Raw genomic sequence first — 27,341 nt, 5'->3', positions numbered from 1 at the left:
CCTAGCTTTTGAATAAGCTGTTTAGCGGTAAATTTTGTGAAGTGAAATGAATATTTTTGAACTCTTGATTTGTTTTGGATCTAGCTAATGCATCTTTATGTTTTGTGGGAATAATGACATATAGACTACCCAGTATGTTCGTAGATAATACAAATGATGGCATGTCACATTTTGGAGAGGAAAAAACACTGAAAAACATGCCATTTTTTTTCTCCTGTTCTATACAGATAATTTTATGCTATACTGCCAACAAGAGATATCCTATGGAAAAAAAAAACACATAATGTCTTCATTTAAAGTTCGTTTGACTGCCAACTCCAAAGCAATTGACTTGGTTTGATAAAACAATAAACAAATCAATTGAAATGCTACTTCTAGTTAACCGTACTACATTTTACTAAGGGCATGAGTTTCCTTCCAAAATTTCCACTACCAGCCAGGGTTAGAACAGTGTAGAACTTTGGGGTACAAGACAACTTGTCCAAAAGACAACTCCGACATATGCAAAAAACTCGGATCAATTCATAAAGACTCATCAGATTGTCTTTAATTAATTTCATCTATATTATAATGAATGCTAGTCGTTTCGTAACCTGGTCGTTTCGTAACTAGGTCAATTCGTAACTGAGACGTTTCATACCTGGTGTAATTATACATGGTTTTAAAGTGTGTCTCTATTAGTTTTGTCTTAATTAAACAGTTAAAGACAATATATATAAATTAATTCACTAGTTTTGTCTCTGGAAGTGTATATCTCTTTGAAATGTCTATATATTGAAGCCAGAATAAATTTCTTGTGTTTTTTTCATATAATACAGGAAATCATTTAAATAAACTAAAAGTAATTTATTTATCACAGTTCTGGCATCTCCATACCTAATATATTCTTTATTTAAAAATGATCAAAGTGTGCATCAAATAATAACAATATTGTAATAATTTTAAAACTATCAAATAATAACAATATTGTAATAATTTAAAACTGTTTTAAATTATTTAATTCTTTGCTAATTGGTGATTATGCCTGGTGTTGAACCTTAATGGTTATATGACAGCTATTGACAGGTGATTATAAGTAATAAGGTGTCAAGTGATTAAGTAGAGGATTAAAAACTTTGACATGCAATTGCATAACCGTCCTCCTTTTTCACCCGGGATTGGGACGCTGCGTTGGCGGAGTTCAAGTTTTTTTCTTTTTTTTTTAGTAAATCGTCTTCCTTTAGAACATTAACTTACTCAATTTTTTTTCTTTCTTTGAGATTCATCATTATGTTGTCCTTTGTTACATATATCAATAAGTCTTTTTATATTTTTAATCGAAATATTTATTCAGCATTTCTTCCATAACTTACAACTCATATCATATGCACATATTTTTGTTGTCTCTTTGACACATTCCCCATTTCCATTCTCAATTTTATTGTTACAAGGTTACGAAACGTTTCAGTTTCAAAACGACCTAGTTAGTAACGAATCGACTAAGTACGAAACGACCAGGTTACGAAACGACCTGCACCCAGTATAATTTGATAATATACATTGTGTACCTCAGAACATCCAACATGTCCAATTTTAACACTACAGACAAATGTTATGTATTGTATTTAAAAGTAAAATTCAATGGAATGAAATCCAAACAAAAAAATCACTGTGATAGAATTGTTTTCTTCTAACATGTCTAACGGTTCAACACTGAGTAACCTAACTTTATTTACTTTAAAAATGTTATTTTTAATTTTTTTAACTTCTACATACATGTACTAAGCCATGGCACATACACATATACAATTTTTTATTTTGTAAGTCAAAAGTTATGACGAGCGATCAAACTAGAGCGTTGTAATGTAATTATAACCACCTGGAGATCTAGAACTTAATTAAGAAACCAAAACCTTTACTAAGACAGCTGTAGTCTCGCAGTGAAATACCAGCGATTGCAATATTGTTGTTGTACATGTACATTATTTTAATAGGTCAATGTGAGCTTCTATCTGTATTGCTACTCTATATCTGTATACCTTTCAGATAAAATCATGGGAATATTAATCTCAAGGTTGTGCTTATAATGTCAGACATTGACGTTGAAGGTTCTGACGATGAAATTATAGTTGTTACAGAATCACCCGAGCGACACATTGATATTGACGTGGAGGCAGTAACAGACGAAGAATTAATTCCAGATTCTGAGGTTGTATATAATTTATTTAAGTTAATTTAATTTTTAATGCCATTTACATTACATATATTAATGTTAATTCCATTAGTACATAAATAATACATAGCGGAGAGAGTGATCATGGTGATAGAGCAGATTTTTACCTGAAGAAAACATTGTCAACCGAGGTGGTTATTTATTTTATATAATCTGCTCTATCATCCTATCAGCTACATGTATGTGTTAACAGATGAAGAATAAATACAAGATTCAGAGGTTATTGTAGATACAGTTAAGTTTATATATTTATACCTGTATACCATTTATTGAAGGCCATTTATTTATCCCCTTAAGAATTGAATGACAAATATGAAGGTTTGGCATCAGATTCACCGTTCACATGTTTTTATAAATATTTATCTCATGATCCACCAAACAAATACTGACATACTTAACATTGTTGTTCTACATTCACACCCAAAAAGTTAGGCTATATAAGGGTCTAAAGGGGTTTAGAGAAAAGAGAATAATAGGCCAGTACATGTACTACACAAAAATTGGCCAAAAAATTAAAGAATAGTGGATAATGGCTTTAAAAATTAAAGCATACAGAATTGAAGGACCCCCCCATCCAAATTCTCTTGTATTATGTGGGTTTTATACATTTTTTAATAAGTTGTACTCCTAGGCGTTTTAAATCTTTTACATCAGAAACAAGTTGACAAAAATTGTACCAGCACTGTTTCAGAAACTATTCATCTTCCTCTTTATGATTATGATCAGTTAATCAATAATTGTTTGTTGTATTTTAGGGAGAAGACAATGATTCTGATGTCAGTATCGTATCAGAGGTCAACGTAGAGGAGAGTGATGATGAAGATGTGGAAGTAGACGTAGACACACTTCCAAATGATGTAATTTATCAGTTTATATATTTAAATCAGAAATCATAATTATTTTTTCCCGGTCATTTTGCCCAAATTTGTATGGCAATTTAAAAACAGTAAACACATTACTACTTTAATTTCAATGTTGAGGTATTTTCAAGTCATTTTGATGTTTGAAATCAAGAAAAAATAGTCTGTTTTGGTCAATGCTGTAGCTTATCCCCCTATAATGAAAAGCAAACCTGATGCGCTGTGAGATTTTCTTAAAGACCACTCTGAAATCCACTTTTGGGAGTCCTGGGCCTAAGTCCCTAAATAATGTAATTGCCTTGAAATATAAGTACTTAATAAGATACAATTTTTTAATCATTATCAAAGATTCAAAAATCAATAGCATATAAATCTAGGGAGACCCTTCAGTTATAACTGATTCATGGGCAACAAACAATATTTTGACCTCCTAATCCTACATATAAATATTTGTTTTTCATTAATATTTTTAAAGTTGATAAAAAAAAAATTCATTGGAAATTGACTTGCCTGGGGTTATTTCTTTCATTTAGAAAGGAAAAAATTGTAAAACCAGCTGTTTCGCAAATTGTTCATTATAATTCTACATTATATCTATTAAACTTTTCACAAGTGTCCTTCTGAAAATCTTAGCACTAAAAATCGCCGGAAAGGTGGAATTGAACCACTCTGACGCTAATCAGCTACAGGTTTGAAGCCTGCACCCCAGACCACTGAGGTTCATTCCGGCAATGGTAGTGGTTACTAAAATATTTATATACTCACAAATTTTCTGAGTTTCATCAACAAAGCTTTTACATATTTAAATATTATTAGAACAAATTTTGCAAATATTCTATGATTTTATTGTGTAACAGCATATATAAGTATTCATGACTAGGGAATGGTTAAAAATTTTCCATTCAGTAAAAAGTTTATTTGATGAATCAATGAAATCTGTACTAAATGGGAAAAATTGTTTTTTTCACAAATATAAAAAAAATTATAGAGTTATTTCCCTTGGTGAAAATAATATAAACTGATAAAGTAAAGATACAGTTAACCATCTTAACAGATAAACAACATTAGATAAACATTGAACTCCAGAGGTTACATCAACATTTCATTTCCAATCTGTAATTTTTATTTTATAAGAAATTTTTAATTATTATTAACCAAATTTTTATTTTACATATTTTAGGTAATTTATCACAAAGATTTCAGAATTTTTTAAAATATTGAATTTTGTTGACAGAATATTTCGAAACTATATATTCTTTGTAAATATGTTTAGTCATTACTACATTGTATATTTTTTGGTACATTTACTATAAATCTTATTTCTATTTTTGACTTATTTTCTTTATTTTCTTTTTAGGGGTTGGGTAGGGTACTAAATTCTTTAAAAAAAATAATTATATGCAATGTATGTTTGAGCCAAACAGATTAATATTTTTTATTGATAAAATGTTTTAGAAAAACAAATTGACATAAATTAGATTTTGAGAATTGTCAATTTTAAAGGACAATAGGGACCCTAACCCTAACCCTATTTTCTGGTGGGTTTGAAGCCACCCCTACTAATAAATGGTCATTTTCATTCTATTATTCGATTTTAATACGACCTTGAGAGGTGAACATTGACTAAACTGTGTTTCTTTGTCATTCAAGTAGTACCTTACAGTTACAGCAGTCTGTCCATACTGATTGGAAGTAAATGTGACTTGAGAATCTTGCTGGGGAATTATTATTGGCTAGCCAAGTATGCCTAAATGTCCGTTTTTACCGATTTCTGACAAAATTGTGACCTAGATTTTACAGACCCCATTTCTTTTGGCCATATTATACCTCCTTGTGTTCCTGTACCATCTATGCATGTATTTATGATAATAGTTGATACCTACAGCCCATTCCAGTAATGTAGTGGCCATAAAAAGACTCCCACCCCCACCTGATTTTGGCTACTTTACACGTTTTTCCGATTTTGAACTCTAAAAAGGCCATTAAAGTTGCCATATTTTCATAATCACACATCTGAGAAGAGTTAATGGACCATGAATTGCATGGTTGAAGTCCCTGCTGTAAAGACAGTTGAGCTGGGGCAGTTCTTAAAAAGTATGGAGGGTCAAACAGGCCATCAAAGAATGGTGGTCGCCATCACGACTACAGGCGTGATTGGGGGCGAAGGGGTTAAAGTGCAATCTTAACAGTTTCATAAATGAGTGCTTCCTCATCTCGTGCATCTTTTCAAATTCTTTTTGTCAAGCCTGTGATAAAAGTTGCAGAAGCCAGATATAGGGATCCTGGTTAAATATTTTTAGACATCAATTACTTATTCATACCTTCATCTGATGTTCAGTAGTTGTCGTTTGTTGATGTGGTTCATAAGTGTTTCTCGTTTCTCGTTTTTTATATAGATTAGACTGTTGGTTTTCCCGTTTGAATGGTTTTACACTAGTAATTTTTGTGGCTCTTTATAGCTTGCTGTTCGGTGTGAGCCAAGGCTCTGTGTTGAAGACTGTACTTTGACCTATAATGGTTTACTTTTATAATTTTTTTACTGATAATGGAGAGTTGTCTCATTGGCACTCATACCACATCTTCTTATATCTACTTCATGGAATTTAATCCAAAATTTGGACAAAAGCTTCTTTATAATCAAAAGATAATATCCAGAGGAAAATTTGGATTTTTTTCCCCATATTTTACTGATAAACTACTAAGGTGTTTTTTTCGCAGTTAACATTTAGGCACAGTCTGGTTCCAATTGCATTTAGTCGTTATGAAAAAGCAACCAATCACAGCTTCTGAAATTACAGGCTTATTGCTCATGACTAACAACCTACATTTGGTCTAAAAATTAATTTGTAAAGCACCTGGCTGATCATTATATAAAGTGTGCATTTAGTGAAGGAGAAATTAAAAGGTCCCATTGAATGAACTCCACAGAGAACAATAGATATTGTATTTATTCGATGGGACAGTATACTTTGCAAAAGTTTAAATGGACATGTAAATTCCAAGTGAATCTGGGAAAAAGTTTAACATCATTATATCAAACAATGAGATTAACTTTTGATTAAGACATTTATGATCTTAAGAAATAGTTCAAGTATAAATAAGATAATTTATTTTTTTAGGAAGAAAACCAACAAGTGCTGCCATCTGTTGGAGCAGCATCAGCTTTGGATTCAGAACCTAGATCATCCAGGTCAACATTACCTGGTGTTATTACCCTGCCACCACTTCCCAGTCTGAATCTAGAAACAAATGCTGAGACTTCTGTTGAATCCATCACTAACATCACCATCCAATCAAATGCTGTCACAACAATGGATTCTGTCCACAATATCACCATGCAGCCCATTACAACATCCTCATCAAACACTTTATCTACAATATTATCATCATCATCATCATCTTCACCTAATCAACCATCAACATCCATTGCCATGGAAACAACAGGAAGTGGTGTTCCTCATTCTTCATCTAATCAACCATCAACATCTGCTGCACCAGTTGCCATGGGAACAACTGGAAGTGGTGGTCCTAACTCTTCACCTCATCAACCATCAACATCATCGACTACATCTGTTGCCATGGAAACAATTGGAAGTGGTGGTCCTAGCTTAGGAGCACCTTCAACACTGTCTACAGTATTATCTTCTGTATCAGCTGCCAATGCTGTGCAAGTTATTCAGGGTCATACAGATTCGCCTAGAGATTTCAGGTCACCAAAACGACGAAGGATAATGACGCCAGAGAAAACTGGTGGTGGTGAACCTGAGGATGAAGGCAATGTATGATCAATTTTTTACCATTTACAAATTGAAGTATTTAATCTCTTTTATCATTTTAGATATAGGCATTAAAAAAGTCTGCCAACTGCCTGACAGTAAATAAATATATTTAATCTAAACATGCTAAAAGCGTCGTGATAGTTTGAAATAATTATAAGATGTAAGGGATAGGTCAATAAGGCAGCAATCCAAAGCCACAAAATATCAAAAGAGATTTAGAGGGTAAGACAGCAATCCAAAGCCACAAAATATCAAAAGAGATTTTGAGGGTAAGACAGCAATCCAAAGCCACTAAATATCAAAAGAGATTTAGAGGGTAAGACAGCAATAAAAAGCCACAAAATATCAAGAGATTTAGAGGGCAAGACAGAATTTTATTTCTTTCCTGTTTATCATCATTATACTACAATATAAAAATAAGGAGATGTAGTATGATTGCCAATGAGACAACTAGCAGTGTGTACAGATATCTTGATGCTGTAGAAAGTAGAAATTGTACAGGAAAAAAATATATAGATCTTGTGATGACAGATGAGGTTGTTTATATAAAAAAACCACACACACAAAAAGTGCTATATATATATTTATTCTATTCAAATAGTGTTTTTGCAATTAATTTCATAATTATGTACATTTGTTTCAGTGCTGTCCTATATGTTTTGAAGAATGGACAAGTTCTGGTAATCACAGATTAGCTTCATTAAAATGTGGACATCTTTTTGGACAGAGGTACTAAATACACTCATCATCAATTGTGCTAACACACTTTAATATTAGATTATAATAATTTCCCAATAACATTTTGTTCATGCATTTTACTTTTGTTGAATAAAAAGAGATGTTGGGTCAACATCAAGGAGACAGCAGCGCAATGACAAAAATAACTAAAAGACATCTTAAGGGTGTACTTGGGTCAGGTTAAGGATTTTTTGTCAGATGTTCGGACTCCTTGGTCTTTTTCCTATGATACATGGTAAAATATTTTGCCCCATAACACCCATTTTTCTTTTCATATAAGACTTCAGTAGCTCATAAAAGGTCGTTTACCAAAATTTAAGGAGAATCTAGATTTCTTTTCTTTCGATTTGAGACCCAAATAATACCGATGCAAATATAAGGTAAAAATCCGATTCAGCCTTTTTTCCGCCATTTTTTTTAAATCAAGTATCTCGAAAAGGAGTTCCATAACCTATCAATATTTTTAGCTTATTTTGTTCCTTTACTAATGCTCCTCTGACTTATAGTATCAATTTTGAATTCTAGATTTTTTAAATTTCACCTAAATAAATGAGGATGTGGACAGGACAAACAGGACATATTAGGAAGTTTCATTTTCTTGCCATTGAATGGGGAAATTTAAAAAATGAAAAAGTAGGTTTGTGTAAGTAAACCTGGTTTAACCCCACCACTTTTTGTGCCTGTGCCAAGTCAGGTTAGCTATACCATGTGTTGTTTGTGTAAGTAAACCTGGTTTTACCCCACCACTTTTTGTGCCTGTACCAAGTCAGGTTATCTAGATCATGTGTTGTTTGTTTTTGTCAGTATGTCAGTTATTTTTTCATAGGAGTCCGATGTACTATCAATTATGTTTGATGATTCCAGTTATGCCTTTTATGCATTGAAGAAATAAAATTTCAGTCTATTCGTACAGTACTTTTACATGTGTGTGTATTTACAAATTTTAACATAAAAAATCTGATTTTTTGTTTTCAAAATGCTTTATCTATGCTGACAGTCATTGTAAATGCTATTTATTTTTAGTTGTATAGATAAATGGTTGAAAGGTCAAGGAGGAAAGTGCCCTCAGTGTAATGCTAAAGCTAAAAGACAAGACATTCGAGTGTTGTATGCTAAATGTTTAAAGGTAGGTACAAATATAATAATGTTCAGTATAGGAACATTGTAGACTGTTGTTTGTCTTTTGGTCATTTGTCATTTTTTGCCATGGCATTTGACTTATGAGTTAGACTAACCCTTTGAGGTCTTCTGCCTCTCGATCTTGAAAAGTGAAGGCACATGTTTGAGGAATTAATCTTCACTTTCTGCAAATTTTTTGTAGAATACATATATAAGCTTTTAGGTGACCTTGTATATTCCAATACATTCTAGTTATGGCATAATTTTCAAAAGTTAGCTAAATTTGCATATGTCTGTTGATAACTCCGGCTTTCTCTCGATCACATCAAAATTTTTTGTCAATTGCAGTGTACTCCCCAGGCCCTTAAAGGACCACGGGCCCGCGATGTATAATTTTCTACCGTGGTGGTATCGTTCTTGCCGTGATGTATAATTTTTCTCCGTGGTGCTAAAATTTTCGGTTAAAAAATCGTAAATCGGTAAAGTTTTAAACGACATGGTAAACCTTTTCCGTGGGGTATAAAATTTCAGATGAAATTTGACCAGTTCAAACCAGTTCAATGTAGATTTGTTTACACCACGTGATCGATTTACCTTTTGAGGTTAACCTTGTTGATTGGATTTAATCGATGTACATGATTCTTTTGTGTTTTAATTAATTAAGAGATCATAACTTAATGATCACAGACTTGTGAGAGACAAGCAGACAGTTGTTAATAAACTCTATTACTCTAGCCTTTGGTCAAAAATGATTTGCGTATTTTAAAAATGTTGGAAATTAATTTTTGAGTTACTTCCCCTGTTTTAGCTTATTACAACAAATGTGTGCTCCTTAAATATTATCTATCATTGAAAATAGAAATAAAGTATAAATTGAATACAAAATTATACAAGAATGTTACCTTAAGGATCAAAACTTTCTTTGAACATACCAACAAAAATATATTGCAAATTATTTTTGATAATCATACTTGTATTAATGCACAGACATATTATATTAAATAGGTAGTATTTTTAAAGATCCATATTGATTAGAACTTATTTTTACATGATATCTTTCAATGGGTGTCTATGAAGTAACACAATAATGTTTCTAATAATAGTTTTATAGTTGTTTAAAAGAATTAGGTCTAAAGAAATGGAAAATAATTTTTAATTTAATAAAAGTTCTGCATTAAATATTTTTCTTGTTTAAAGTTAATTGTTATGGTGTAATCTAACAAAAATGGGGAATGTGTAGTGTAACTACAAGTATCAGGACAAAATTAACTTGATTAAGATAAAAAAAAGTGACTTTAGTTAAAGACTAATAGTGCTTTCTTTTATTTATTCTTAAAACGTATTAAAGTATACAAACTGTTTATTGCATGATTAACTTCTTTTTTTACCAATATTTTTTTGACCCAAAGTCTACATAACAGTAAACAAAACAAAAGACAAAAAGGTAATGACACAAAAACTAAAAAGAAAAAAATAAGTGATACAACGCGACACGACACGACATATTGTACAAATCATTTCGACATGTGTTACCCTGGTGCTATCCAAAAATTTTGGGGAGAACACTGAATTGTATATCTTTTTAAAAGTATCTTCCCTTTTAATGTTCCCCATAGCTGCACTTGCATGTCAGATCGTGGAAATTAAAGGATATTGACTATTAATACAAGATTGAAATCCTTTATTGCACCTGAGATCACCCCCAGTTTTTGGTGGGGTTCCTGTTGCTTAGTCTTTAGTTTTCTATGTTGTGTCATCTGTACTACATGTATTATTTGTCTGTTTGTCTTTTTATTTTTTAGCCATGGCGTTGTCAGTTTATTTTCGATCTATGAGTTTGACTGTTCCTCTGGTATCTTTCACCCCTCTTTTACAAAACCAAAAACAAATGAACAGTACTTTTATATATGCTCTATATCTCAAAATCGCAGTGAGGCTTTCAACACAGAGCAAATGCTCACACCTCACAAAAGACATTTAATACTTGTCTTCATCCTTATAATGCAGGAAATTTTTGCTTCTTTATGAATAAATACAGAAAAAAATAGTGCAAATTGTCAGATCTTTCATTTATAACGATCATTTTAAAAGATAATTGGCTTTTGTATCAAGGAATGATTTGATATATAGTCTTAAACTTTATGATGTACAATTTTACTGGTTAAGCCATCGTCAGATCTGCCAGGCAGTCACTTCCTGTTTGCATGGTTTGGTTTGGTGTTACTTTGAGTTTTTATTCAAAACCCACTGGATTTTTTTTTTATCTGTGTCTAATTACAAGTAGCGGTATACTTTACACATCAACTTCCTGTTTTGGGGTTTGTTTTTTGTTTTTGGCTTTTATGCAATTTACCTATAAGTTCAATATTTAGGTTGTAGATACTACAGAGAGGGATAGAGCTCTTCAGGAATTAGAGAAAGAAAAAGAGGCCAGGAGGAGAAGTGAAATGGAGGCTGCACAAATAAGAATGCAGTATCAGATGACTGTTGGAGACAATAACAAGCTACGGACAGAGATTGCAAAGTTACGAGAACAACTACAAAATGTCAGGTATAGTTTTGATAGAGATTTGTTGATCAATTACTTATCTTTGATATAACTATAAGGAGATGAGGTTAGATTGCCAATGAGACAACTCTCAGACAGAGACCAATAGACGTAGAAGTAAGCAGCTATAGGTCACAAAAAGCCTTCAACAATGAGCAAAATCCATACCGCATAGCAAGCCAAAATAGGATCCGAAACGACAAATGTGTAAAACAATTAATACTAGAAAACTAATGGCCTAATTGAAGAACAAAACAATAAACGAGACACAAATTTAACATACAGCAACAACCAACAACCACTGAATTAATGTTCATATGTTATGGTCCTTCAAGTTTATATACAGGTACCTTAAAAATGTGAGAAAGCAGGGATCTTTATTTCAATTACTCCAGGCCTGGAAATTTCCTTGAAATATATGAAAATGTTGAAAATCTTTACAATCCCTCAAGTTTTTTAAATAAGTAAACTGTTTTGAATTCAAATAATTCTCTTTTTTTTTTACAATTCTGCCTTTGCTCACCTAGGCCTGGGTCTATGCCAGGGCTTCCAAAAAATATTTGAGCCTGCCAGACATTTTTTGTGTTACCTTGATTTCAATCCCTTAACACTTAGTAACAAAAGGCAAGCATTTTAATCAGTTGGGTATCATATGAACAATGATTAACGCAAAAATGATTTTAAACTTGACTTTTGCTATAAATTCGATGTTCTGACGATGTTCGATGACCTGACTGCTCAATTGACGATGCATCCTTCAAAGTGTGCAACATTAGCGTACTTATATCTGCCTAAGACTATTTATTTGTGGAAAATTACGCTGTCAACAACTTAGCTTTCGATTTTAAAAAACACATTTTTCTAATATCGGATGTTGACTTGACAATGGTAAAACATGGACCACAGACGGATAAGTAAAATCTGTGTACGTTTACAAAGCTCAATTGAGTTTAAATAGCTCTTTCCACGTTATTTCGTCAGGAAAATACTCTTGAAATGAACGTTAGATAAAGGTATCAATAATAATTTAAGCATTTTTGAAAAATTCGGATGCATAATTAAACCTCACCCTAGTGCACATGTGCACACATGTAATATTTCAAACAATGTGGTTCTGACAATTTTTGAATTACAACTTTTATTACTACCTTTTTAATTTTTTTATCAAAATTATGTTCACATATGTATTTCTGAATCTTTTTTGACTAAATTGATGAGATGCAAACTGCTGAAATTGAAAAAAATAACTTTTAGATAAATAGACCGATCAATGTCAGGTACAAAATAGTTTACCTGTTGCGTGTAAATTATGATCTTATCGTTTTAAATACGTTTTTCTGATAATCTCAATCTGTTTTGATAAAAAGTAGATAGATTTATAACCAGGAATGTTTTAATTTAAATGAAAAAAATAACTTCCAAAATGATTGATTGATGTCCAGCACAAATAGTTTACCTGACACAGGTGATCACAGGTCGATCTCACCTGTTAAGACACTTAATTAGCCTTGATTGTAATAAGAGGGGATCATAGTAGGGCTTGTTTATAAAGTACTGTCACTTTAATGACTGTAAAGTGTGGCTGTTTAATGCACAAGGTCAAGTCAAAATGGTTGATTTTTCTGAATCACATGAACATTGAAATGGCAAACCTACGTAGGATGTTCGTTTCATGCTTGGCCCAGTCGGACAATGTCTGATAAATTTTACATTTGTCCTGCAAATATGACCATTTTGGAAGCCTTGGTCTATGCACATATTCAACAATAGGCACTCTCCAACATTGTTGACTAGAACAGAATTCATAAAAATTGTTATTTTTAAAAATCATGAAAAGGAAACACATTATTTTTGAAAAACATGAAAATAAGACACATTTTATTATTTTGAAAATCATGAAAATAAAAACATGTATTATTTTAATTTACAGGTCGCAGCCATTGCAGATGTCTATTAATTCATCACAGTCAAATGTTTCAGATGATCCCACCTCTACACAGAGTGATGGACAGTTTATCTTAGACAAAACAATCAAAATATGGGATGTAAGTACATTTAAAGCTTGTTTTCTTATATACTTGTACTTAAAGGACTATGTCTAAATTTGCAAGGATTTCCATTTTAACGGGGGCCTTGGTGGCCCAATGGTCCAAATAGTTCAACTACTGTATCACCAGCCTGTCAACTGAGATTGTGAGTTTGAACCCCATACATTGCAAATGTTTTTGAGTCCAATCTTAATTGACTAGTATTATCAGCTATTCTGCCAAAGGTGGTGGTGCTCAAGAGACTCCTGCTTTCTCTACCAACAAAAACTTACTGCCACCAAATAGCCAATAGTGCTGAAAATGGCATTAAACACCAAAGATCAAATCAAATCAAAATCTGTTTTACCACCAAATGAGGCAAATAATTTTTAATGGAAATTGAAAAAGAAGAGAAAAATTGGTTTTGATTAAGTTGATAAATAAAAAAATAGAAAAGTCAGAAGATGCAATGAAAATTTCATATGATTGTTTAAAGACAGCTAAGTTTACTTTGAAAACACAAGATGGCTAAACCCTTTTATAGTCATAATCAGGTTGTAAGAATATATTTCTTTCAGGGTGGAAACTGTCGTGTGATGGCTTACAGTCCATCATTAGCCACACTGGTTGTATCTCAGCCATCAGCAAGTCCTCTGTTTCCAGGATTTGGAATTAAGAAGGTAGGTGTCTTATTTAATGAATACTTAATACGTGAATATAGATTCTATTACTGTACATATAGAAATTATTGTGTGCATTTATTATAGAACTTTTTGAGAATGGACAAAAAATGTGTGATACATTATCGTGATTTCGGGAAAATTGTGTGTAGATATATGAATCAGATATTAAATTCTGTTGGATTTTTTTCGGGAACTCGGAATCCGAGCCTTCTTAATTTTGTTATCAATCTTCATGTTATCATGCTTTCCCATGTGAAGCATTTTCAGATTTATTCCTCATCAACTTCCTGTGTACCAATTTCCTTCATTGGGGTATCATTATTGAGCAGTAGCTCACAGTTTTACTTGTTTATCTGTAATTTATACTTTTCAGATAAGTACCCTGGACTTCAAAACCTCTCAGTATTTAACTATCCACAGTAAGACTATCCGTGATGTAAGCTTCCATCCTAACGTTGATGATGGTATATTACTTAGCTGTGCTTTAGACAAGACGGTCAAGATGACCAGTGTTATAAGTAATGCTGTCGTACAAACGTAAGTTTATTGTAAGAAACAAAATCTTTTAATAATGAGCATATAGGATTCCAAATGTGTTTCATTGTATTGTATATTTTTGTGTACTTTAGAATCCGTGGATTCAGGTATTTTTAGTGGATTGAGGAAAACTGGCATATTGGAGGATATTTGATTTCATGATTTTCAATGTAGGTTGTTTCAAATAAATGATGATCTCTTTAGTGTTCAAATAAGAGTGGCATATTGTTGATACTGTAATTGCTTAAATATCAATTACATTCAATTTTTTTTTATTGTTAATTATATAATCCTGTTACTTGTATTTGCGTAAAAAAACAAAACTATATCTTATATTTTTCTACATGTTCTATATAAAACATTTACTTTAATATTTGCATTTGTCTAAATTAAAAATGTTTCATGTTAACATATACAAATATTCGAAATATGGTAGAATGCGTAGTTGTACTTTTTTAGTTAAATGAATAATTGTCCTTGACATTTTTACCATGCATTAAAAGGAAAAAAGCTATTGAATTTGTAGTATAAGATTGATTGATTGTTGGTGTTTAATGCCACTTTCTGCAGTTTGTACTGGTGGAGGAAGCTGCAGTTTCAAAAGAGGACATGAGACAATTCAAGAGTATTTGTTTGAATATATATATAGAAACAACTTCTATAAAGTGCTTTATATTTTTCAGAGTTTAAATTTTGCTTTTAAAAGGACTGAGGTTCCATTTTTCATGTTTTTCTTGTTCATGATTCTTATCTTTCTTTTAAGATCAAGTTGACTTGAGAGGAAATTTTCACTTCATTTTGATCACAGAATTTGCAAAATATTTTCCTCTATAAAGTATGAATCATCATTACTGATTTCTTTAAAAAAAAATATATATTTTACAGATACGAAACCCAGTTACCGTCCTGGAGTTGTGTTTGGAATGCTGATGATAGAAATTTTTTCTATGTTGGCATGCAGAATGGTCGTGTGTTAGAGTATGATATACGAAACACAACTGAGCATGTTCAAGAATTGAATACTGAAGGAAGTAGGTCACCTGTAGCCTCACTTCAGTATGTACCTAGTGATATGAATGCTATGTTCAGGTAAGTTTTTGATTGTACTTTCTTACTTCATAATAGGAATTTTCTTAAGGTATTTGTACTGAATTCTTTATACAGATGTTTTTCTTTTCATGATTTACATTTATGATTTGTAAAAAGTTTGTAACCTCTCTTTAACTATTTATATTTGTATATCCCTGCTGTCACGGAAGGGGACATTTTAAAAGTGTTACCCTTGTGCGTCTGTACGTCCCGAAATTGGTTTCCGTTCTCTAACTTTTGCCTCAACCAAATATTATGAAAGTTATACACAATACTTATTACCACAAAACACAGATGAGTTTGAATTTGGTGGCGTCACTTTAACTGTTCTCGAGTTATGCCCCTTTATGGGATTATATGCAAGTGGGGGCATTATCTGTGTCCCATGGACTCATTCTCCATTTATTTTATATTCACATAATCTATACATCGATTCTATATTGTGAATTCATTATTAGTCGTTGGATACCAATTTTCAAAGAACCACAAATTTATATGTGCAATGAATTACAAATTTTCTATTTATATATGCAGACTTTGGCGAACCATGAGATCAAATATCCATGAATATCCAAGTTTTCCTTACAACATATCTGATACTGCTTTTGACATTTGCTTATAACAGTCAAGGTTAACTGAAATCCCAAAAAGTTGAGCTTGTTGGACTTTTGGTATTTTTTTATTCAATTTGTAAAACTATTTTGCATTTTTACTACTGTGGATTCATTTATTTTTGTGGATTAAGGAAAACTTGCATGTCCGTGGATATTTAATTTTGTGGTTTTGACGAAATCTGCATACAAGCCTATAGGAAATTTGTCATTTGTTGAACATTTAATTTCGTGGTTCTTCTATACCCACGAAATTTACGAAAAATTGGTATCCAACGAATAATAATGAATCCACAGTATTAAAAGCATTAAAACCGATCAAGGTAACCAACAATAGAAATGATCTATGGGTAGGTAGATCTTCTAAAACTTGTGAATTGTGGTGATTTGAAATTCAATATGGCCTCTGTAGCTGTAAATGTATGAACCTATTTGAGACAATTGAGTAATTATTGAGTATGCCCATATATTTTAAATTATATGTATTAAATTAAATGTTTTAATAGAAAAACAAAGGATATGGGGTATCCATCCATGACACAAAATCAGTTAAAAAAAACACATAAAAAGCAAAGGAACAGTGCTTTTATTGCTGTTCTTCATCTCAAAGTCACAGTGAGGCCTTCAACACGGAGCCAAAAAACTCACCTCACTGCAAGTTTTAGAATGGCTATGAACCATCTTTGTATTATAATTATACATTTGATATTTCAGATGTGGTGGTCTTTTGGTAGGTCAGCTTGATAAAGTTAGTTTTTATGAGAAGAAACAAGACCAACACAAACTACATATATTACCTGTTGAGGGTAAGGTCATATAAATGTACAAACAAATGTATATAAAGTTGGCAACAAAATAAATCTGGAGTTATCTCCCTTTGACAAGCATGAAATTGAAATTTTTCAGTCACTTATGAATGTAGAGGTACAGTAGAAAGAAAGGATATTATTACATATGTCATAGAAAATTTAATATTAGACTCGAGATGACTCCCAGAAAAGTGACTAATTTAAAACTGAAAAACAAAATTATTTTGAAAAATAATCCAATGTGTTTTTGAAAATTCACAGAGAATTTCTGATCTGGACAAAAAGGGTTTCCAATAATTTTTCTGTGAAAGAAAATTAATTGATCAAACATTATTTTAGGATAGCTAAATTATTCTACAAGAGAGAACAGAATTTATTGTGTTGACTTAAAACATAACACAAAAAACATTATTGAATATGGACTATGATATTATAAAAAAAAAAGTCAATATGAACTTTATTTAATATTGATCATTATTGCATGTACAAGTTCAAGTGGTTTTGTAAAATCCCTAAAATTTCAGGAGTACTGCACTGATTAGAAATTTTACAAAATCGCTAAACAATTTGAGAACTTTTTTTACATATTCACTGGTTTAATTCAGGGAATTTAGTACAAAAATAGTGATTTTATAAAATTCCTAACAGTGTTAGTGATTTTATAAAATTCCTATCAGTTTCAGGGATTTTATAAAACTGCTAAATCTGCTAATGATTTCACTAAATCTCTCAAAAGTTCATGTATTTTGAATAAATCTGATTTTACAAATTTACTGTTACATATATATGATTTAATTTTAAACAAACTGTCTTTAAAATAATTACAACATATTTCGATTGTTACTAATTTCAGGTAGTTTATCAAGTCAGTGTTTTGAACCAAATACAAGACATTTACTATGTAGCTTTAAACCATCACAAAAACATGCGGCAGTTCGCCATCAGTTGTGTGAAATGAATTGTGTAAACATTAGTGCTGATCCTACAACATTAGATATGTCGTGTTCCTGTGATATTGTACAAACATTCCATGCGGGACGTACACAAACTTTACTCAGTAAATCCGTGTTATTACCTCATCCTTCAATGGAAAATAATATGCTTGTGTGTGCTGGAGATGAATCTGGACAATCGGTAGGTATAATTGTCAAATACTTTTCAACAATTCGAATAAAAAAGAAATGGATTTTTTTTTAGAGTTTTCTCGGTGGCCGAGTGGTCTAAGTAGTTGAACTATTGTTTCACTAGCTTTTCAACACTGAGGTTGTGAGTTTGAATCTCGCATGTTGCAGGTGCGCTCGACTTTAATCTTAATTTACTAGGATTGAAAGTTTTCCTACTGAGGGTCAGTAGTTCTCTCCTGGGACTCGGGTTTCCTCCAATAATACAAACTGACCGCTTGGAATTAGCACAATAGTGTAAAAAAGTGGTGTTAAACACCAATCAATCAATCATGAAATACAATGAAATAAGTAGTATTTTAAAGGCATTAATAGAAGGATAACATATATAATATGCATCTCTCTATAGTTCTCAAACTTTCTTGAATCTCCTTCTCTGTGCCCTTCTCCCCTATTAAGTTAATTTTCGTTGTGCTTTGAATGGGTTGCTGTTTGTCATTAAAACATATTGATGTAAAGTCAGCAATAAAAGACCCTGACATGAAAAATGTGGAGCAATTCAAATGAGGAAACTAACGGCCTAATTTATATCAATACAATTTACAAAAAACAAATAATACTACTGAACTACAGGCTCCAAAATCGTGACCGGCACATTAAGAATGTAGAGCAAAATTATTTACTTCTGAATAAATGCCTTCTAGATATCCCATTTTATTTTTGCAACAATTTCAATATGCACAAAAAGGGCGTATGATGCGCTCTTGCCACAGCTACTTGTAAAAAAAATGTTTCAAAAAATGCATTCATTTACTTTTATAATAACCAGAAAAGATGCACACAAAAACATAGAAAAATATTCAGAATGTTTATACATGTATCTCAAAAGGATATTTTTTATACATTTTTTGTATTACACATCAGATATTGAAAAAAAGTTTTTTTTTCTGATCTGAATTTTTGCTTTTTTTCACATTATTGCATGTTGTGTTTTGATCATGTTCTCCATTTTCATTTCAGTTGCATATATGGGACTGTGGAAAAAGTCAGTTGAAACAGAGATTACGGACAGATGGCGCTGTATTAGATATCTGTGCAATAAAGACAAATAACACGACTTATCTTGCAGCACTGACAGACAAAATCCTTAAAGTGTTCAAATGGTGCTAGATGTCTTTCAGTTTTATCCAAAATGTGTTCATGATTTTATTGTTTTGAAGTATATTTATGTTGCTATTACAAATAGTCTAAAAATTTCTTATATGATTTGTAGATGAATTTATTTCATCCAGAAAATACCACCCTCCCATTCTGTTAAAAAAATGATGATGTATTGGACTTATTCAAATTCTTGAATAGCTTAAAGGGGCACTAGCTACGAGATATATAAAAAATCTAAAATAGGATTTTTTTTGTTCTTCTTCTTCTTCCATATACTGCCCACATTCAACTTTCTGAATATACTGGCAAATTGGTTCTGCATGGATAAAAACAGGATAAAAACAAATGTTCATCTTTATTTTGTAAGGTTGGTCATTTGAGATTTGAATGTCTCAAATGACTGTGCTGTGGCGATCTCCCCGGGGGAAGCTTGTTCCAGTCTTTGGTGGTGTTCACAAAGAAGGACCATTTCCTGCAGTCTTTGGTTAATCATTTATGAAAGTGAAATAGTGAAATAATAATTCGCTTTTAGCAGCAAGTATGGTTCAATTTTGACAAAATAAGCTAAGAAACATCGAAGATTAATTATTCACTTGCAAGTGAATAATTCGACCTCATTGAATCCGTATTCATGTGAACTTAAATTTAACCCCTTAGCTAGAGATGGATAACGCATGAATCGTGCGTGATCAGTCATTTAAAGGAAAAGAATGTCAACATTGAAAGTGAAACAAAGGTAAATCATTTGATTGACTGATTCGATTGACAAAAAATCATTCTTATACAGGTAAAAACGATGATTAACATATATTTTTAATCTATAATATGAAATTAAATAGACCTAGAAAAATCCAATTGCACGAGTTCGCTTAATCTATTTATATCTATATTTTACTCCATAGTAAATTAGATGGCGTCTAGACTAAAATACACACGAAACGTAGCTACATGTTATCAAGCTCATGCTCTGTAAATTGTTTATTTTAGACTTTTAATAATTTGGAAAAATGTTTTACATTGTTATAAATCAAATATGAGAATTTGAGTCAAATCGGTGCACATAAATTTGACAGCTAGTGTCCCTTTAAAATAGAAACAAAGCAGGTTGAGTGAATGTTTAAGTATTGTAAAACTCATTTCGGAATATTGAAAAAATTCAATAAAAATACTATTTTTCCTTGATATAAAAAAAATGGTATCCTCGAAAATAATTCAATCCAAAGTATATTTTTTTTGGATTTATAGAGTAAATATAATTGTTTTTCACATAAAACTGAATAAAACTCACTATAATTGAATTCTTTCGTCTAGAAATTTGTAAGAATGATCTATTTTATGTTTAAAAGTGTATGCTTGCAAATTTTGTTCGAACTATGAAGGAATGCATGATAAAATGTGAATGCTAATGTGTGAATGTTCAAAATAATAAAACATGAATGCTAATGTGTGCATGTTCAAAATAATAAAACGTGAATGCTAATGTGTGCATGTTCAAAATAATAAAATGTGAATGCTAATGTGTGCATGTTCAAAGAGTATGTATAATTCAGATTCTTAGGAAAACAATGGGGGTGGGCGGCGGAAGCATAATCCACCTAACATGTACTGTCCTTTCAAGTGTACTTCATAAAGTAGGATCCACATTCCACATTGTACATGTTTTAAATTGTTTTGCATGTGTAATTTATGTGTTCAATAAACTTTTTACCAGAATGGACAATACTGCCTTTTTATCTCTCCATTTCTTTATACAGAGTACACAGTGAAGACAATTTTATAGTAAAGATAAAAGGTGGTAAAATTGCCAGTGAGACAGCTATCCACCAAAGGAAAGGATAACTATAACTTCAGGCCAAAGTATTGCCTTCTACAATGAGCAAAACACAACTTAAAAAGGCCTTGGAATTACAAAGTGTGAAACCATCCAAAAAAATTAATTAAATTCATGAGAATACAAAACACAATTTTAAAACCTATGGCAACCACTGGATAACAGGCTTAGGTGGACTCAGCCTTTTTTTTAAGGTTCAGATCCCACTTGTTGTTACATAATATATATGAATAAATTGATAAGTCGGTTATATATCATTGACAGATGTCCATATTTATCTTTACATGGGAGTTTGTCAAATTTATCATATCTAACTAGCATGTTTCCATGAAACTGATTAAAATTTTCCATGAAAACATCTGCTGTTTATCAATTCGAAATGATATGCTGAAATGATTAAATTTCAGTTCTTGTAAATTTAAATATAGTCATTCCCACACCTACAACTAAATAGGTCAGCATTATGATTCAACTTATTTCAGATATACAGATGATCAATAAAACTTTTATAGTAATGTCTTAAATTAGATTTTGACTTACAATCACAGGACTGTACATAAAAGAAACAATATCTATCAACAACCAAATTGCACTTTAAAACACCAGACCATTTATAGATTAGAATGACATATTCTTGTCTTCATGTTCACGTAGTGAGATTAGAACAAGTTTTATGGTCACCAGTTGACTGGATAAAATTGTATGAAAACATGTGAAATCAAGCTCAATAGACACATGTCAATATTACCAGTAGAGAGAGTGCCATGCTTGAAGCATGTTCGGTGGCCTGTTGCAAGGGAAAATTTCTGCCAATATACATGTAAACTATCATTTTCCAGTGAATATCTTAGTTCCAGGCCAACTCGCTTGGAAATCCTACCTATTAGATTTATTGTTTATTTGTTAATAGTCCTGAATTGCATGAAATATTTGCCACTGGACGTGAAGCAAACAGCAATATATCTTATCATTGAAAGTGCTATGGAAAATATAACCATACAAGGATCACCAGTCCTTCACCTTTCATCTTATACCTTAATTACTAAAATATATGCTACATAGTTTTAAGATTTACTGTTATGCGTAGTAACTATTTTGTTTTAAATATGTACTACTTTCCAGTATGTTCTTTTTTGGCCGGGCCTGATTAGGTGGTGTTACATCTTACAAAGTCTATCCAAATTATTTTTGCAAAGAATTCTGCTCAAGCCGGTGCTAGGGACCGTCTTAAACTTGCAGTGAGGTGAGAGTTTTTTTGCTCTGTGTTGAAGGCCTCACTGTGACTTTCAGATGAAGAACAGCAATAAAAGCCCTGTTCCTTTGCTCTTTGTGTGTTTTTTTTGTTGTGCATGAACTGATTTTGTGTCGTGGATGGATACCCCATATTCTTTGGTTTTCTATTATATACCATTTTAAGTAATCCTGATGTTCAATAATGGTATCTGTAATCCTAATATGATCCTTTAATGGTATTTTTAGTCACTCTGTAAAGTCCCTAATTTTCTCCCCTCACTTGTCTACAGATCTTGAAAGTAATAGTTACACACTGAAATATATTGAGAATGTTCTGTGGCAACAAAAAAGATTTTTTATTTATTTTTATTTTAAAATTGTTTGTTTTGAAAATAAATAATTTGACAGTTCTTTACATCAGATCTCTGTCTTCCATTGATATTTATTGTCTCTCTACTTGCCTATAAAATAAAATAATTGTACATATTTATTGTTACATTTTATATATAATCTTTGTTTTAAAGGCAATCCTCCTGTCTTCGGTCACCATGTTGGAAACATCTTTATTTGCCTAAAAATATAAATAATGCTTATTGATGAACCTTATACAGACTCAATATAACCATGAAAAACTGTTTTATATGATGATGGCTTAGATGGTTTAAATCATCCCTCAATTAAATCTAAATTTATGAATTAAGACAATTAACGCTGATATTTTTGCTCGTATAAAAAGTTACTATATTTTTTACTGATGTTATACATACTCACGAAATAATAATAAGGACAATTTTTATTTTTATCTTCAACGATTTTTATTTCAATTTTGAAGATCTAAACTTTCTAGAGACTGCCAAGATATCATCACAGTTTTTTAAATAGGTATTTCTATGTATTTTATTGGATTAGTGCCTCATGTACAATATAAAACATTCCTTCTCATGAAATCCCATGTTCCTTCTCGTAAGAAATCTGCCACGTTCTTTCACATATAAAGCAACAATTGATATATGAAAAGATGTATGATTGCCAATGTGACAACAATCTCCCAATTTAGGACTAGGATGTTAACTCTATATGTCACAATACAGCCTTCAACAATGAACCAAACTGTAGAGTAAGCTATAAAAGGTCCAAACATGACAATAGACAAAACCAACGTCCTCATTTAAGTCAGTTTGTATAACCTCATCACTGGTTGTCGCTCTTTCTTAATTCGTGTGTGCTTCTTTGTGTCATTTGTCTATAGATTTTGTAAATTTTGTGGTGGTGTCAGAATTTATTTATCTGTGTTACATTTTGTTCACTCATGGACTTGGGAGTACCTGGGACATAATATAGTCCCAGGGAGTATGTTATAATTAGCTCTCCCACTATTTTTTATTACGGAGAACATACTATTACAAATTCGTTTAGACCTTTCTACGTGTATGCCATTAAAAAGATGAATAAAGAGTGAGAATTTGACCAAGGATGGGATGGTCTCAAGTTACTCTACAAGGACGTGCAGCTGGGATTTCAAAATCACCCCCATTCTCATATTGAAGTCTTGTGAAATCCCTCCTCCCCCCCCCAATAAACGTATTACATGGCAAATTCATTACCCATTCATATATTTCTGAGTTATCACATATATACAATTTTTGCTTTTTAATTTGATTTAAAGCGACAAAACAGCATGTACAAAATGGTAATCGAAAGATGAAAATTACTGACCCATTGACATTTTAACTTGTTGAAAATGCAGTAGCACACCATTTATATATTTGACAAAAGAAAGGACCCATTCAAGGCATTCCAGAGACCCCCCCCCCTTTTTCCTTTTCCCTTCCGTGGGACAAAGCATGCAAGAAACAATCGATCAAGATCAGAGATATCACCAGTCAGTTTAGATACAAACTTACCAAGCCCGCCATAGAAATGGTCCAAGTAGTTGGGCATTTCGTCATCATCACGTCTGTGGCGACGAAGATGGTTGGATACAAACACCGAAATCTTCAGGGGTTCAATATAATTCTTCACTTCGCCCTCTACAAATTGTTTCACATCATTCTGAAGAAAAGATAAACAAAAGTTGATAAAATCGATTATATTTACATTGAAATTTTCATGAATCTGGTGTGAATATGTAGTTGTTTTAAATACAATGCATCCCAACTCCTTGACAAAACTTTCATTTTGCCCCCTCTTTGTCCTCTTTTTTTCATGAAAATAGTAAAAATTAATAATTTACATTTTATACTGAAGCTGAAGCTAATTATTATCAATGCTTTCTCCTATTTTGCGCATAAAACAGCAACGGTCACCATGCATTAAGTTTTCTATCTTTTTTTATTTTTAACCCCAACAATTCCAGCTTCTTCATCTATCCAAGGATTTGTATACAAATACAAATCCTTGTTCTATCCAAGATTAACGGTCGTCTGTCGACACAATTAGTAATACACTTTAGCTGCTGTGTAAAAAGAGAAACAGGCTCATGATACTTCAATGAAACTGCAACCCGAAACCTAACCAAACAATTAGAAAGGCGTGTTCTTTTAAACAAGGACTGAGATATAATGTTTTAATTATGAACCCCCCCCCCCTAAAAAGTTAGTGACCGTGTGCATCCCACTTACTCGACATTCATAACATTTCAAGCTCAGTACTCTATGGTGCAGATTTAACTTACACTGTATTCTTTCACTTCTTCTTTTATTTGACTTTGTACCAACGGGAGTTGATGCTCTCCTACTTTTTTCAAAAACTCTTGCATCTTGTGAGGCAGTCTATAAAAATAAACAGACGTGTGTGTAATATACGTTTTCAAGCAAACACTTTCATGTGTATTGGTATACCAGTTCAAATATATCAATAATTTGAACTAAGTTGACTTTTGATCATTCTTTATGTTTCTATATAAAAATAAGGAGATGTGGTATGATTGCCAATGAGACAACTATCCACAAACGATCAACTTGATGAAGTGAATGTAAGCTATTTTTTCTTTTAAATTTTTACTTCTTGCCAGACTTAGTGTTTCTGTGTATCATCATTTATTTACTCCTTGAACCCCATTTTATCCACGTGTGCCTCTCTCTTGTTCGTAAAATGTAGATACCACTTATACCATCCATTTTGATTTTATTTCAATTTCTATCATATTTTATTATAAGACAATAATGATAAATTTTAATGAAAAACTTACTCTAAAATTTTAGTGGAACCAATGCCTTTTTCAATTTCTTGATTCAAAACTTCATTGTATTTCTTTGTTACCAAATCCTCGACTGCAATGAAAAATACCCAATATAAAACCAACTGTTACTGGCATTTAGACTGCATCATATGTGTAAGTCAAACAGATCTGTTATTTCTTGACGGACATATGTGAGCAAGGTGGTTTTTTTTTATTCTTTATCATATATTTCAATAGAACGTGTTCTTTATTTTAGCAAAATCTTTGAAAAGTATTACAGAAAACTATACGGTTTTTTATATCTTCATAATTTGAACGGTCTTGATTTTTCAAACAACCCGTTTGACACCAAGTTTGAAAATACCGGTGAACATTAGTTGTCAAGTTGCCAGTTGCTCTCATTGTACACTGAATTTAAATACACAAGTGAAAACTAGTAAATCAAGATCAACATAACTATATTTATGTCGTTCTGAAAATACACTGAACCTAAATGTACAACTAAAACCACACTGGTCTGATTTTAATTACCAAGTATGAAATAAAACAGCATGAACTTTACAACGGTAATTTCAGTCCCCGGATTCGACTAAAAGATGCTGTTTCGAGTTCGTGAATCATTATCTTGAAGCGAGAACAGGTCTTCAACTGCTGATCAATTTAGATCAACAGATCTAGAAACTCGTTCATCTTTGAGTTCCGAAACGTACAACGTTCTCTATAACATTTATTCCACATTTATCGAGTTCTAGCGACCATTCGTCAAACCGTTACTTCACAACTAACAAAAAAGTTCAAACTAACGTACTGATTTGCATTCAGAAAACGAATTTCAATTGTAGTATAATTAAACGACATGTAGCATCCCCCGGAGATATCTACAGGAATATACCAAAACTATTATTTGGAGGTATTTATATACATGTATAAAAAAGGGTCTGTAAATTTGATACAGGAAAGGGCTAATTATTGTAAAATTAAAGCATCTGTATATTGTCAGTACATGTATTTGTCGCGATTTTTCGCTCACATAAATTTTGGTCCTTTTTTGTCATTTAGCGGCATACAAACTAGTTTTAAAAATATGGTAGTTACCGACCCTGATTTATCATGATAAACGTGATACATCGCTTACAAAAATATACAAAACATGAAAACAATTGTAATATATAGACTTACTGTTATTTGTAATTGGATTGCCAAATACCATTGATGAGAAAAGAAAAGCTGCGAATATTTGAAACATGATGTCTGAAAAAAAAAATGTACCACTGAATTACTCAATGAATAGCAAGGTCTTGAGACTAAAACATTTGAAAAAAAAAACATTATAAGCAAATTTATAAATAATTATATGGCAAAAAAAAACGAAAAAAAAACGTTAGTTCTGATATTTGTAACTAGCAATTCAGCATATTTTAAGTATAAGTAAAAATAACGTTCTTTAGAGATGAAAAGCATATAAATTTTAAAACCAACATTTGTAAGTTAGGACATATACATAAACAAATTTAAATTATGAAAATATATAACAATATATAAAAAACATAATAATAAGTTAAAAGATATATTATTACCTTTTGTAGTGCTGTTCTAAAAGTTGTTCAGTGACCAACAGGTGTCTTTAAAATGATAATAAACAAGCATATATCGGTACGTAGGTTCGTTTATCTATGGTATGACGTCTGAAATTGTATTATCTTATCTGGACCGCGTTAGTTCGTCTTCTATTTCGTGCGGTCGAACTTGTTCCTAAATCTATGCTCTTCATTTAGATCACATAAAAGTACTAATTTTAATAA

General features: G+C 31.7%; 2 protein-coding genes and 1 non-coding gene across 4 annotated transcripts; 1 reads left to right on the top strand and 2 right to left on the bottom strand.

The window, feature by feature from the left end:
• The first annotated feature begins 12 nt into the window (after nucleotides 1-12).
• LOC127706039 (E3 ubiquitin-protein ligase RFWD3-like) lies at nucleotides 13-21,014 on the top strand. Its single transcript, XM_052210441.1, has 14 exons — nucleotides 13-132; nucleotides 2,026-2,188; nucleotides 2,968-3,069; nucleotides 6,192-6,851; nucleotides 7,495-7,580; nucleotides 8,613-8,715; nucleotides 11,081-11,259; nucleotides 13,187-13,301; nucleotides 13,862-13,963; nucleotides 14,340-14,503; nucleotides 15,389-15,592; nucleotides 16,918-17,009; nucleotides 17,866-18,146; nucleotides 19,154-21,014. The coding sequence occupies exons 2-14, from the start codon at nucleotides 2,066-2,068 to the stop codon at nucleotides 19,301-19,303; spliced, it is 2,361 nt and encodes a 786-aa protein (XP_052066401.1). The 5' UTR covers nucleotides 13-132; nucleotides 2,026-2,065; the 3' UTR covers nucleotides 19,304-21,014.
• Nucleotides 3,716-3,802, bottom strand: Trnastop-uca (transfer RNA opal suppressor (anticodon UCA)). The gene has a single exon. It is a non-coding gene; the product is annotated as a tRNA-Sec (tRNA).
• A 1,761-nt stretch (nucleotides 21,015-22,775) lies between the features above and the next one.
• LOC127706041 (uncharacterized) lies at nucleotides 22,776-27,311 on the bottom strand. 2 transcript variants are annotated; one of them, XM_052210443.1, is made up of 6 exons: nucleotides 27,117-27,311; nucleotides 26,719-26,790; nucleotides 25,549-25,630; nucleotides 25,033-25,129; nucleotides 24,263-24,410; nucleotides 22,776-22,929 (listed from the first exon to the last, which is right to left on the bottom strand). In XM_052210443.1, the coding sequence occupies exons 2-6, from the start codon at nucleotides 26,783-26,785 to the stop codon at nucleotides 22,922-22,924; spliced, it is 402 nt and encodes a 133-aa protein (XP_052066403.1). In that variant the 5' UTR covers nucleotides 26,786-26,790; nucleotides 27,117-27,311; the 3' UTR covers nucleotides 22,776-22,921. The 2 variants fall into 2 exon arrangements, with proteins under 2 accessions (XP_052066403.1, XP_052066404.1); XM_052210444.1 differs by having other exon boundaries at nucleotides 22,776-22,819.
• Between the last annotated feature and the right edge of the window lie 30 nt (nucleotides 27,312-27,341).

Source organism: Mytilus californianus, unplaced genomic scaffold (assembly GCF_021869535.1).
Source record: "Mytilus californianus isolate M0D057914Y unplaced genomic scaffold, xbMytCali1.0.p SCAF_6, whole genome shotgun sequence".
Lineage (NCBI taxonomy): Eukaryota > Metazoa > Mollusca > Bivalvia > Mytilida > Mytilidae > Mytilus > Mytilus californianus.
Note: the sequence above shows the minus strand (reverse complement) of the source record. Positions and strands in the feature narration are given on the sequence as shown.